Source organism: Cebus imitator, unplaced genomic scaffold (genome assembly GCF_001604975.1).
Source record: "Cebus imitator isolate Cc_AM_T3 unplaced genomic scaffold, Cebus_imitator-1.0 Scaffold350, whole genome shotgun sequence".
Classification (NCBI taxonomy): Eukaryota; Metazoa; Chordata; class Mammalia; order Primates; family Cebidae; genus Cebus; species Cebus imitator.
The window spans coordinates 1,536,449-1,550,304 of NW_016107665.1; the positions used below are offsets into that span (position 1 = coordinate 1,536,449).

General features: G+C 42.5%; 1 protein-coding gene across 4 annotated transcripts in view; it reads left to right on the forward strand.

Moving 5' to 3' along the window:
* Positions 1-13,856, forward strand: part of TLN2 (talin 2) — a 196,189-nt gene that overhangs the window by 65,529 nt on the left and 116,804 nt on the right. For all 4 annotated transcript variants that reach the window (XM_017506174.2, XM_037730528.1, XM_037730529.1 and 1 more), the window contains 6 exons: positions 180-308; positions 2,183-2,296; positions 4,412-4,525; positions 7,011-7,145; positions 9,574-9,702; positions 12,016-12,118. In XM_017506174.2, coding sequence (XP_017361663.1) covers positions 180-308; positions 2,183-2,296; positions 4,412-4,525; positions 7,011-7,145; positions 9,574-9,702; positions 12,016-12,118 — 724 coding nt within the window. The remainder of the gene's footprint in view (positions 1-179; positions 309-2,182; positions 2,297-4,411; positions 4,526-7,010; positions 7,146-9,573; positions 9,703-12,015; positions 12,119-13,856) is intronic.

Here is a 13,856-nt window from a genome sequence, read left to right on the forward strand (position 1 = left end):
CATCCCCTGGTAGGTAATTTTTGTTGCATAAGCAAACATCTTCATCATAAAGATATTACTTGCAGCATTTGACTGTCCTTCCAAATGCCTTCTATTACTAAGAAAAAATAATACTGAAGGCATGAATTCAGTGATGTCCCCCACTGGACCACTTGAAATCTGTATTTTCACCTTTGCAGGGGGCTGCAGCCAACCCAGAGAATGAAGACCAGCAGCAAAGGCTGAGAGAAGCTGCAGAAGGTCTCCGGGTAGCAACCAACGCAGCTGCCCAGAATGCTATTAAGAAAAAAATCGTCAACCGACTGGAGGTCAGGAAAGAGGCCGGCTTTCTGGGATGCCCATCTTAGATTGCAGAGTTATTTGAAGAGATAGTTGAATTAACAAGATGATGCCCATATAAAGAAAGCTAAGTCAGCCGGGCGCAGTGGCTCATGCCTATAATTGCAGCACTTTGGGAGGCTAAGGTGGGCGGATCTTGAGGTCAGGAGTTTGAGACCAGCCTGACAAACATGGTGAAACCCTGTCTCTACTAAAAATAGAAAAATTAGCTGGACATGGTGGCGAACCCTTGTAATCCCAGCTATTCAGGAGGCTGAGGCAGGAGAATTACTTGAATCTGGGAGGCGGAGGTTGCAGTGAGCCGAGCTTGCACCATTGCGCTCCAGCCTGGGCAACAGAGTGAGACTCTGTCTCAAAAAAAAAAAGAGACAGAAAGCTAAGTCAGGGTTAACATCATTGTTTAAAGGTTTGAGTACTATAAAAGCATTGACACAATTGGAAAAAAACTGCTTCAGTAAGCTCAAATCCTTTCTGCGTCTAATGTTCAGGAACAGAATGCTGACTCGTTTCAGGAGGAACCAGATAATTTTTTTCTAGCATTAAAGGATATACACATTCAAGAAGGGCCTTTTGCTGAAAATGCTTCTATTTTGTTGGAGGCAATGAGTTTCTCAGGGCTTCTCATAGGAAATACGGATTTCAAAGACTGGAGGTGAAGATTAGGCTTGGGTGGAGAGGTATGGAAGGGAGTAAGTGAAATATATTTGTTATTTTTTGAAATATTTATTCTGAAAAAGAAAGTTGAAATAGTAATAGGCACAAACTATGTTTAAAAAAAGAAGTTTGGTGATCGTGGTAGCTCACACCTCTAATCCCAGCACTTTGGGAGGCTGAGGCGGGCAGATCACCTGAGGTCAGGAGTTTGAGACCAGCCTGGTCAGTATGGAGAAACCCCATCTCTACTAAAAATACAAAAGAAAATTAGCTGGGCTTGGTGGTGCATGCCTGTAATCTCAGCTACTCGGGAGGCTAAGGCAGCGGAATCACTTGAACCCGGGAGGCAGAGGTTGCAGTGAGCCGAGATCGTGCATGCCATTGCACTCTAGCCTGGGCAACAAGAGTGAAACTCTGTCTCAAAGAAAAGAAAAGAAAAAGTTTATACTACAAATGCACACAGGAGACCCTTACACTAAAATTTGAGAGTTTGGAAGCTGAGACCCTGCTTGTGCATTGAGAAGTGCCTCCATATGCAGTCTGCTATATTCTGGAAGAAAAGTAGTGTTCTTGAAAAAAGGCAAGAGGGTAAACATGATTAAGTGCCATGGTGGGAAATGCTCTACGTTTTGTAACTAAGGCTTCTGTTTTCTGTGAGAGGAGGGTCATGGGCACCAGCATTTGTGCTTGAACCATCTATGCTGCTTGTGTGAGATTATTTTTCCCGAAAACATTTAGATTTGGTGCAGCTTGTCATTGTCATTCTGATTGTGGAATCATCCCTTTTGTTTTTGAGACAGACAAATGAACTTTAAGGCTTGAGCTTTCAAGAATGCCTGTCTTTGTCATTTGTCCCAGGGGATGTCAACACAAGGAAGATAGTATGTTGTAAGATTAGGGTCATCACTGGTTTTCTTTTTCTTTTTTTTTAAGGTGGGGTTTCACCATGATGGCCAGGCTGGTCTTGAACTCCTGACCTCAGGTGATCCACCCACCTCGGCCTCCCAAAGTGCTAGGATTACAGGCGTGAGCCACAGCACCTGGCCTTATCACTGGTTTTAAAAGGCAGAGCCTGCCCTTTGGAGTTCCTGTAGAGCAACAAACCTGTGCTGACTTTGGTGGAAGTGAATGTAGAACATGCATGTGTGTTACATATGCAGACCTGGACTCACGTGTCACTCCTCTGCAGGTTGCAGCCAAGCAGGCCGCAGCGGCAGCCACGCAGACCATTGCCGCCTCCCAGAATGCGGCCGTTTCCAACAAGAACCCTGCGGCCCAGCAGCAGCTGGTCCAGAGTTGCAAGGTGAGGTTCCGGTGCACGAAGAGCCGGGTCAGCTGCAGATGACCCTGATAACATTAGAACGCCAAGTCCCCTGGTAATTCAGTTAAGACAGATTATCCAAGCTCCTAATCCAGTTTGCTGCAGTTCCCATGTTGCAGGTGTATACACGTCTGGTTTTTGTCCATTAAGTGGCTGGCCTGTGTTTGGAAGGAAGGTCTGGTTTTCTTCCAGCATTGTCTTCCTTTTGTCCACAATTTTCTTTTCAAGGGTCTGAACCAAAGAGGATCAATGATGAGGCTGTTTTAGGGCTCTGAAATAGGAAGGAAGTGTTGAGTTTCTAGAGTGCACTTCTTTTAGAGGCAGGACTTCGAATTCAGCCTTTGCTCCCTGGAGCAGGGTTGATTTCCTGCTTTATCCTAATTGGACCTCAAGGATTTATTTCATCCGGTCTGGCCTCTGTGACTTTGTGCTTTGGTGCTTTCTCTTGTTCTGCTTTGTCTCTATTCTTCTGACACCTGGGCCTTGATGCTAAATTGAGGCCAGTTTACTACAAAAGGTACAGTAGACACCCCTGTTGGTTTCTCTAAGAGCCCAGGGACTTGACTCTCCCAGGGTACCTCTGAATCGTGGCAGACACAAAATCCAATTGCAGAGCCACTGCCCACATGTGGGTGGCACATCTGGCTGGCATCTTCTGGAAGTATTTGCAACTAGTCTTAGTAGCTGAGCGGGAGGCATATCTGTCTGTGCTGAGGTTATAAGAACAAACTGCACCCTCTTTCTCCTTCAGATCTCTGCCAAATGATTCACATGTGAGGGGTGCCACTGTTCCCACTTCAGAAATGGCTTTACTTCTGTTGGGGAGCTGCCGGGAGCCCTCTGTTTCTGATTCTGGGTTCTCCAAAGCCAGCCCTGTTGCTTTTGGGGACTGAATGTGCCCCAGGAAGAAAAGCCTCAGTGACAGAGTAGGGTCCTGAGCCAGTGTCTTTGGGCGCTGTGTGGATATAGAAGGGGCCTTGCTGAGAGGGAGGCCCCTCCTGTGGGGAGTTTGCTTCCTATTGGGTCCTCAGCTCAGCTGCCAGCAGGGGTGAAAACTTGTTATCTTTCTTCTCAGGGAGCATGTGCTGCTCACATGCAGGGTCATGCCGCTGGATGAGTGAGGCCTCTTGCCCCTCTTCTGCAAGGAGATTGAAGATACTAGGTCTTGAGTGTCACTGCCAGCAAATGAAAGGATTGAAATGGAGAGAGGGAAGTGGAGCAAATGCCTAGAACCAACAAAACAAGCAATCCTAAAGGGGGCCTGGGAAAAATTCCATGGAAATGTTTTTTTTAACCTGTGCTGGAGCAGCCCTGGAAAAAATATGTGTCACCAGGCCAGTATGCGCTGGATGCCTTTATCCACAATGATGCCATGGTGCTGTGACATCTGAGAACCTCATTTACCTCATTCTCTGGTTAGTGAGGTTCTCAGAGGTGTGAGCACAGAAAGGAAATGTGGACAGAACATAGAGAAATAAAGCCTCATCTGCCATGGCACCGTAGGAGCCTGTTACATAAAGCAGCCCTGCCTCACAGAGTGTAGCACCTCTCTCCTTTCCCCTGGCTTTGGGCTCTCCAGTTTGAGAAATGAGAAGTGTTACTTAGAACAGAGAAAGACGGGCCATCGCAACAGAAAGCCTGGTGCACAGAATGCATGCCTGCGAAGTAAGAAGCCAAAGCACTTACATGCTTTGGTAGACAAGTATTTCCCTCGCTTTCTGAACATGGGGCCACATGACTGGTTTACCACCTGGGAATCATGTAGATCCTTTGATTCTAGCTTTGCAACACTGGTGAGCCAGATGGTATGAGTTGCAACTAGGGAAATTCTGTTAGGTCTCATCATAGACAGTCATCTTCTAAGGAATGTATTGCGACCTCCGGGACCACAGAGTAGAGTATGTGTAGAGAAGATGCCCACAAAATCGGATTCAATGTTCGTAAGGACCCAGCTACTTACTGCACAGTGTCATTCCAAGGCTGGTGTCCCCTGGGAGTGGATGGGACATCCAGAAACCGCACTTGGGTCATGTTCTAGCTGCTTTGGATGATCCCACCATTCTAGCCATGCTGCTTTTATTTCCTTGCCTTCTGTAGGCAGTGGCAGATCACATCCCTCAGCTGGTCCAGGGAGTGCGGGGGAGCCAAGCTCAAGCCGAAGACCTGAGTGCCCAGCTGGCTCTCATCATCTCCAGCCAGAACTTCCTCCAGGTAACACGGCCGTGGTCACCTTGGGCTCACACAGAGCCACTGTCTGGGCAGGGGCTGCCCTTTAGGGAGAGGAGTTGATTAAAACCCCTGCATCAGCTAAGTCTTTGCAGTAGGCAGGCCTTGAAGGTCTCTCCTTCACCTTTACAGTTTCAGGAGAGATGGATTCAGCTTGGCAAAGCGGATTGCTGATATGCAGGGAAATTGCCCTGGGGAGATGGCATATAATCCATTTTCCTAGGATTATCAGGTTTATTTCTCTTCAAAGAGAAGAAAACATGTAAAAAGTTGCAAGTTGTGATGAACAGCCTAGAACTAGGCATTGCTTTAAGTTTTCGTTTCCAGAGAGTTTAATGCCATTATTCATGGACTGGGGAAAGGTTGTTCAATGCTTCTTGTAAGATATGATCGTTCTTTGTGGCAGTTGTACAGTTAGTATTGTCAGTCCCTGTGGGGTAAAGGGTAGATTCATTTTAAGGAAAATCAAATAAAAATATTAAGCTATGGGAAAAGTCCCCTTTACATGCACCTTATATTTAAATCTCTCTACTTTATCAGCACTTTTTCTCGACTTATATGTCATAAGCAGTTGATATGATGAGGTGGATCAATTCCCCATCCCTTTCTAGTTCAACTGATAGTTGTGGGACCCAGCAATACATCTATTGGGCTTATTTTTCAAGTTTTGTAACTCTTAACATGCAGAAGTAAAACATGAAAGATTTGATGCATCACCTCATATTTTAACTACATACATATACAACACAGGTATGTATGTGTGTATGTGTGTGTGTGTATATATACATGTATTCTTTTAAATTGGTATTCATTGTATATAGATCCCTTGTGTTTTTCATCTAATATATTATGAGTGTTAATGATTTTGCATAATCATTTGTTATATGACTATACTCTTCATTTGACTTTTCCCTCATCATGGACATACAGCTTTTTAATTTTTTGCCATCATGAATAACTTGTGATGTAATAAAAATATTTATGTGCCCATGTCTTTGTTCTCTTCTTGAATTCCTAGTGATAGGTTTGTAAACCGCTTATTTTTATCTTTGGGACATTGCGAATCATGACTTGGACAAGGCATTTCTTTCTTCATCTGGGAGGGGAGAGGACCTGGAGCCAGTCGTGGGTACTGTCTCCACCCTGGCAAGATTGTAGGGCTTTAAGATAGAGCTGTGTAGATGTGTTCCTGGTTCCACTCTGTCCATGCCCTTGTTTTCCCTTTTTCTTTTGTTTTGTTTTTTAAACTTTGCTATTATAGACACTCAGATCTCTGCAAGGGAAGGTTGAAAATAAGTAGAAATTGAATTGATGGATCAAAAAGTTTACACATTTTAAACTTCATCCATGTTATAAAATTGCTCTTCCAGGGCTTTGAACAAGTCTAAATTTACAACTTAGCGGTATATGGAGCATGCTTTTCAGTATATCTTTTATGAGACTGGGAATTAAGCATTTAAGAAAACATGTATGTTTCTGCCAGTTTGCTCTGTAAAACTATTTTTATTTGATTTTGCATTTCTCCAATACTCACAATGTTAAACATTTTTCATATGTTTCAGTTATTTTTTATTATGCAAAATTATCTGTTTATGCTTTTTATATATTCATCGTAGCTCTTATAAATATTCAGTAACTCTTTAAATATTAAAAATATTAATTTTTGTCCTTAATATTTATCATCTGGCATTTGTTCTAAGTGCAGTTTCATAACATATATATTAAAAGTCCTAAAAGTATGTATACTCTTTGATCCAGAAATTCTACTTTTAAAAATTTATACAGAGAAAGTTATAAATGTATGCAGATTTAGCTACAAAGCTGTTTATCATAGCATTGTTTATTACATTGGAAAAAATGGAAATATGCCCAACAATGGAGAATTGAGAAATGGCAACAGAGTCATATAGTGGAATATTATATACTTATTTAAAAGGCAGGAAATGTGAGACCATGAGATTGTGAAATAGAGTAAATAGTATGATCTTATTTTTCAAAATATATGTACATACACCTAGATATCCATGCACTGGTAAAATTTTTCTGCTTTGTGAGATATGAGGTCATTTTAGCTGTTTTATTTGTCTGTCTTCATTTTCCTAAGCAGTCTTTTGGGTGTATGGGAGACTCAGAATAAAGAGCTGTTCTGAGAAATAAAAAGAAACCTATTTAATAAGAAACTCTCTTTGAAGAATGTTTTAAATGAGAATTTCAAGCCACTATTCTAATTTCACCTCCTCTACCCTCCAAGACACCTCCATTACTTCTTTTTTTAAACATTCCTAAGATGTATTGCCCTAGAGTATCTGACTTGAGGTGGCAGTTTGTGAGTAGGGGATACGTTGTTTAATACTCCCTTTTTTTAGGGCACAATCAGTTCTGACTGCTGTGGAGTCATTGCTGCTTGGGTCTCTCCTCTCTGTCTCTTGCTGCCCGGAAGCCATCTTACTTTCTTTTCACCTCTCTACAGCCTGGAAGCAAGATGGTGTCCTCTGCCAAAGCCGCAGTGCCCACTGTGAGTGACCAGGCTGCAGCCATGCAGCTGAGCCAGTGTGCCAAGAACCTGGCCACCAGCTTGGCAGAGCTGCGTACCGCCTCGCAGAAGGCAAGTAGACCGTGTCACAGGAGTTAGCTTGTCAGGAAGGGAGCTGGGGTGGCATGGGTACCATCCAGGACCTGAACACTGCTGAACCTATCTTGGCAGAGTTATCCATTCCACTTGCATGACTATTAAAGATGCCCCTGTGGGTTGGCTTTTATTGCATTAAGCCACCATCTCCCACACTTAGTATTCACTTTTTGGTTTCAGATGCCTTTCGCTGAACTATTTTGAGTTGAGTTGCATACTTCCTCTTCCTCCTCCTCGTCCCATATCCTGGGACAAGCAGTGGTCCATTTTTCACAGTCTTAGGGGATAATGGTAGTCATCAGTGTCTTGGTGCCAGCTAAATTGTGGGCCAAAATAAGTGTTCATATATTCCAGGTATCATCTTCTGAACTTAGTAACAAATTATATAGGCAGAAAATCAACTTTGAAGGGTCATCTTTATTATTTAATGTTTCACATCTTGCATGGGAGCATTCACCTTAACAAGATTTTCAAGAGAACAGAATTGAAGACTAAATGAATTTCTGTCTCTGGAGTGTATTAATTACCAAAGGGCCTCATTTGCTACTCTGTTTGATGTGGCATTAGCATGAAGTTCTAGCATGAATTCACTCTTCTTCACTGTAGCAATCCCTTTATAGAAATAAGCAGCCTCGTAAATTGGTAAGAGAAGGTAGAAGCTGACTTGAATGTTTAATATGAGGAGCATATTACACAGCCAAATGAAAATATCCACAGCTTTAGACCATACCCAATAAAAAAGTATTTAGACATGTGTTTCTCAAATAGAGGTCCTCACCTGGGGATGCTTATTAGAATGCACATCCCTGGGCATTGCCTCTGAGAAAGCAGATTAGAATTTCTCATCGTAGAGCCTGAACATCTGCATTTTCACAAGCTTGTTCGCTGAATCAGACACATATGCCAACATCGAACCACTGCTCCAGAACAGTGATCCTCAAAGTGGGACTCAAGCAAGACTGTCTACTGGGTACAGGAAGACACTTTTTTTTGTTTTTTCGTGAGACAGGTTCTTGCCCTGTTGTCCAGACTAGAGTGCAGTGGTTCAGTCATTGCTCACTGGAACCTGTCCATCTGCTGGACTTAAGCAATCTCCCACCTCAGCCACTTGAGTAGCTGGACAACTGGCATGTGCCACCACCTCCAATTAATTTTTTTTTGTTTTGTTTTAGATACGAGATTTCATCATACTTTTTGTTTTAGAGACAAGGTTTCACCATGTTGCCTAGGCTGGTCTTGAACTGCTGAGCTCAAGTGATTCTCCCAAAGTGCTAGGATTATAGGGGTGAGCCACCATAAAAGGATTAAGCATTAAGAGTGCAGGCTCTAATCCCAGCACTTTGGGAGGCTGAGGTAGGTAGACTGCTTGATTCCAGGAGTTCCAGACAAGCCTGACCATCGTGGTGAAACATTGTCTGTACTAAAAATACAAAATTAGCCAGGTGTGGTGGTGCACGCCTATAATTCCAGCTACTCAGGAGGGTGAAGCATCAGAATCACTTGAACCCAAGAGGCAGATGTTGCAGTGTGCCAAGACCATCCCGCTGCACTCCAGCCTGGGTGACAGGGCGAGACTCTGTCTCTTTAAAAAAAAAAAGGTGCAGACTCTGGAATGAGACTGTCATTGACTAATTTTGTGACCTAGACAAGTTAGTTAACCTCTCTGTGCCCCAGTTTCCTTCTTAATACTGACGCATACAAATCAATTAGTATTTATTTCTGCTGTTGTTACTATTATCTAAAAATGGAAAGAAATGAAAGTGTTCCAGTATTTAGTATACTGATCAATAATTACACATGTATATAATTATTTATGCAAGTGTATATTGAGGGCATAGAATCAAAGAATTTGGAGATCAGTGTTCTAAATAACCAAGAGATGAAGTAGTATTCATAAGTTACTAAGGAAAAAAATTTTTATAATCTTCAGTACAGAAGCATAATGATTTATAATCCAGAAATTTGTAAAGAGAATCAGTAAAGTTGATATAGCCTTGCCCCCAGGGTCCTGGGTAGGTTCATTTGTTCATTCACTCATTCACTACATGTTTCCCGCCTCTGTGTACACACATGGCTGTGCTAGGTGCCCTAAAAACAACCCAGCCACAGTGAATAAATGATCCACTGAATCTAAGAGGCAAGTGCATTTCAGATAAGGATCACTTCCTGAAGACTTACTATATCCAGTTATGAAACATCCATAATTGATGGTTTAGGGAAGTTAAGAGTAAGGTTCTGACTGACGGTGATTTCGTTCTCTCCGGAAAAATTCTTGCTTTCCTTGCCCCTCTTGCTGGATTTGGAGAATCACTGAGCATATCCAGAAAGACATCTTATAAGTTGCAAAAAGTGTTGGGGACTTTTCTCAAGCAGACTGTACGCATATTCCTAACTCTGTTGACAGGCCCATGAAGCCTGTGGTCCAATGGAAATCGATTCAGCTTTGAACACTGTGCAGACACTTAAGAATGAACTGCAGGATGCCAAGATGACAGCCGTGGAGAGCCAGCTGAAGCCACTTCCGGGGGAAACGGTGAGCTGTTAGAGCCAGCTGGGGTGCGGGCCTACCTTTTGTTATGACGTTGTTAAATTATTTGTGGTTAAGATGTTTGCTAAATGTTGAGGCCCGTTGAGACATTTCTAATCCTGTGGCCTTCCTCTGAAAAGAATGCCCAGGGTAAGTGGAGGAACTAGGTTTGGACTTAGGAGTGTTGGCCTCTGGACTCAGGTGCATCATCAAGTAGTGGTGCACACATCCTGTATCTCCTCTACATCTCAAGTATTCTATCTGTGAAGTGGGTAGCAGTGAGGCTATCATGATAGACATAGAAAAGATTATCAACAGTCATTTAAAAAAAAATTTACTTAATGCAAAGCACTGGGATGGACAACGGCAAAGCACATCTCTATGGGAAAGCCATATTGCAAATGGAATAATGGCACTAAAAATCTACTGTGTTCATATTACCACACCTCCCGATGCTTATGTCAGAGTTTTGTTGGCTGAAATTTTACTAGTCCCTCTCGTTTGCATGCTCCTTCCCACATTGACTGAACATTGCTAGTAAACTATCACCATATATTAAGCACCTGCGAAGCACTGTACACACACAGTCTACTTTATCCTGGTAGTAACCTTCATGAGCAGGTTTTTGGTTTGTTTGTTCTTTGTTTTGTTTTGTTTGTTTTGAGATGGAGTTTCATTCTTGTTGCTCAGGCTGGAGTGCAATGGCGCAATCTCTGCCTCCCAGGTTCAAGCCATTCTCCTGCCTCAGCCTCCTGAGTAGCCGGGATTAGAGGCATGCGCTACCACACCTGGCTAACTTTGTATTTTTAGTAGAGATGGGGTATCTCCATGTTAGTCAAGTTGGTCTCAAACTTTCAACCTCAGGTGATGCACCCGACTTGGCCTCCCAGAGTGCTGGGATTACAGGCATGAGCCACCAAGCCCTGGCTATAAGCAAGTTTTATTAACCCTGTTTACAGGTGAGAAAACAGAGGCAGAGTTTGTCACCGTTCTGTCCAGTGTTATCTGCCAGTTAGGAGCAGAACCAAGGTTTAAATTCAGATTTGCAGGACTCTAAAACCTGTGCTTTTGAGAGCTTCTGGCTCTTGGAATGAACTAAAGACTTTTAGAATGTACAGGGGACTTCATGAGCATATAATGTACCATAGACAAATGCCTGGTACATAGGAAGCACTCAGAAAATAGGTGTTAAATTACAGGTTCCCCTAATTGTAAAAAGGAAGAAACTCAGGCTCAGAGAGGTTAAGTCACTTAACTAAGGTCACCCAGTTAGTGACAGAGTTGGGATTGCCTCCTGGGCCAACAGCTTTGCAAAGTGGTCCAAAGTCTCTTTGCAAAGTCCTATGCCCCAGGGAGTGCAAGAGAGGCTGGCATGACATGTAATTCCACCTTTACATAGAACATAGTCAGTTAGAATGCAGCAAAACACCATAACATTTTAAAGAAATTGCTCTAAAAAACTCTGTGTTGTGTCCTAACATATTGTTTACTATAATGAACCAGGCTATATTTTTATTGGAAAGCACTGCCTGCCTTGGAAAACATCTTATGAGGTTTAGAATGCATTTGTTCTCTGATGCCTTTTTGCACTCCTGCAGTATACCTAGAAATTCTCTCCCAAAATGGTGTCCTCATCTAATAATCAAATAATTATCCATGCCCTAGGCCTTTACTGACTTCGTTCCCTGCATTTTTTATTCACTTTACAAAGCAAAATAACATGCTCTTCATGGGAAGCAAGCACTGTGCCCATTTTCATAATCTCATTTGCCACTCCAACCCTCTATTACTATTGCATTTCCTTTCCGTTGGAACTCCTCAAAGTATAATGATCAAATTGAACAATGTTAATGGTCCCACATGCCTGGAAGGTGGTGCAGCTGGATGTCTGCCCACTTCCTGCCCAGCCATAATTAATTCTCGCTAAGGATTTGCTGCAGACTTTCTAAATTAGCTTCTAAAGGCATAATACTAATAGCTAACATTTGTTGAGAGCCTATGTTAATTCTCTGAAAACCTTGTGAGCCTAAGCATTATGATCTCCTCAGAAAACTGAGGCTTGAAGAGGTTCAGTAATTTACTCAGTCTCATGCTAGCAATTGGGAGGGGAGGGAGCAGGGGGCAGGAATTTGCACCCCGATTTGTTTGTTCCAAAGCTCAGGCTCCCTTCTCCTGTATCACCCTGCTGCAGCTTAGTGCCATTACTAGGAAAGAGCTAGGGCTCAAAGTTTGATCTGCATGACTTTTCTAAATTATGCTAAAACCTCAGCGGATGTTCCTTTTCTTCTAAGTTATTTTCCTCCTCGAATATTCTCGTAGCTGGAAAAATGTGCTCAGGACCTGGGAAGCACATCCAAGGCAGTGGGCTCCTCCATGGCGCAGCTGCTGACCTGTGCTGCACAAGGCAACGAACACTACACAGGTGAGACCCATGCCCTTTATGCTGCAGTGTGGCCAGGTGCAGCCCACTGGGCAGGGGATGGGGGAGAAGGGAATTCATTCCTTTGACAGTACGCCTGACTTTTTTCCTCCAGCAGTTCACCATACATTTTTCAAGCACCATGTGCTTGTTGCTGGGTTTGATACTAAGCACACAAAGACTAATAAAATATGATTCTCCCAAACCATTTATGGATTGCCGCCATTAGACTATAAAGAAATAGTAATTATAGACTTCCAGGTCTACCTGTGAATCCAGAAATCCTACTAAAGCAAAGGCATAAGAAAGGTTGAAGAGAAGAAGAAATGACAACAAATAGATGTCAGTGGAATAGGTGAAAACAGAAGACAGATGCGTAGTAACAGATAGAGGCGAGTAAACAGAAACCTGAGGGGTAGAGGAGCCACCAGGAAGCAAGCGATTTGTGTTGCAAAACCCTGGGGGTGAGGCAGTCTTGAGTATTGGTGATGCCAGGTGCCCCTGAAGGTAGGAGACTCCTTAAATAGGAGCCTCTATAAGGAACAGATTGCAAAATCATCAGCTCTAAGAATAGCAGAAAAGGTACACAATAAGGAAATGTTATTGCGGTAGGAAGTGTATACATCGCTCTCTTTTAAAACCAAGAGGTTTCAGTATAAGCACATTTCTTTAAAATATATATGGAAGGAAAGCTTAAGGAACTGAGTGGCTCTAGGAGTGGGGATGAAGAGGGAAGGGTTAGGGATCATTGCTTTTGTTACACTGTAACACTGCTTGACTTTCTCTTGAAATATACATTATTATCGAAGTATAATATACGCACAGAAGACAGCATAAATCCTGAGTGGATACCTTCATAAATTCTCACCAATTGAAAGCACCCAAGAAGCCAGTACCAGGAGCCAGTACCAGGATGGAGGAATCAAACATCTTCAGCCTCCTGGATGCTCCCTGTGCCCCCTCCCAATCACTGTATCCCCTTTTTCCTTCCCCAGAGGTAAACACTCATGGCTTCTACAGTGTAGATTAATTTTGCCTGTTTTTGAGCTATAAGTAGTTGGAATAATATAATATGAGCCCCTCATGTCTAGCTGCTTTTCCTCAGTATTACATTTGTGAGAACATCTGTGGTACATAGAGTGGTTCTTTCATTTCCATTCTCTATGGTATTATATTACTTGAATATAGCTGTTCTTTATACTCTTGATGGTCATTTGGGTTGTTTCCAAAAGACACTGCTAGGAACAAGTCCAGTCCCTGTTGTTTGGTGAGCATAGTAAGCATTTTCTTGCTGTGTACCTAGAAGTGGGCTTCCTAGGTCAGTGGCTCCTCATGTGTTCAGTACATTTCTTTCAGCAGTGTATGGAAGGAAGCTCCAGTTGTTCTGTATCCTTGCCACCACTTTGTATTGTTGGTTTTTTAATTTTAGCCTTTTGGTTTGTGAGTCGTAGCACATTATGATTTTAATTTGCATTTCCCTGATGAGCAGTGCCATTGAGGACCTTTTCATAGGTTTATTGGCCATTTTGTGAAGTGTGTTTGTGTCTTTTGCCCATTATTTGAAAATTGGGTTATTGTCTTTTCCTCGCTTGTAGGAGTTCCTTGTTACCTATATGTATTTCTTGCATCTTGTGACTTGCTTTTTTAGTTTCTTAAAGTGCCTTTTGATACCCAAAGGTTTTATTTTAGTATATTCCAATTTATCCTTTTGTTTTCTTTATGGTTAGTACTTTTTGTATCC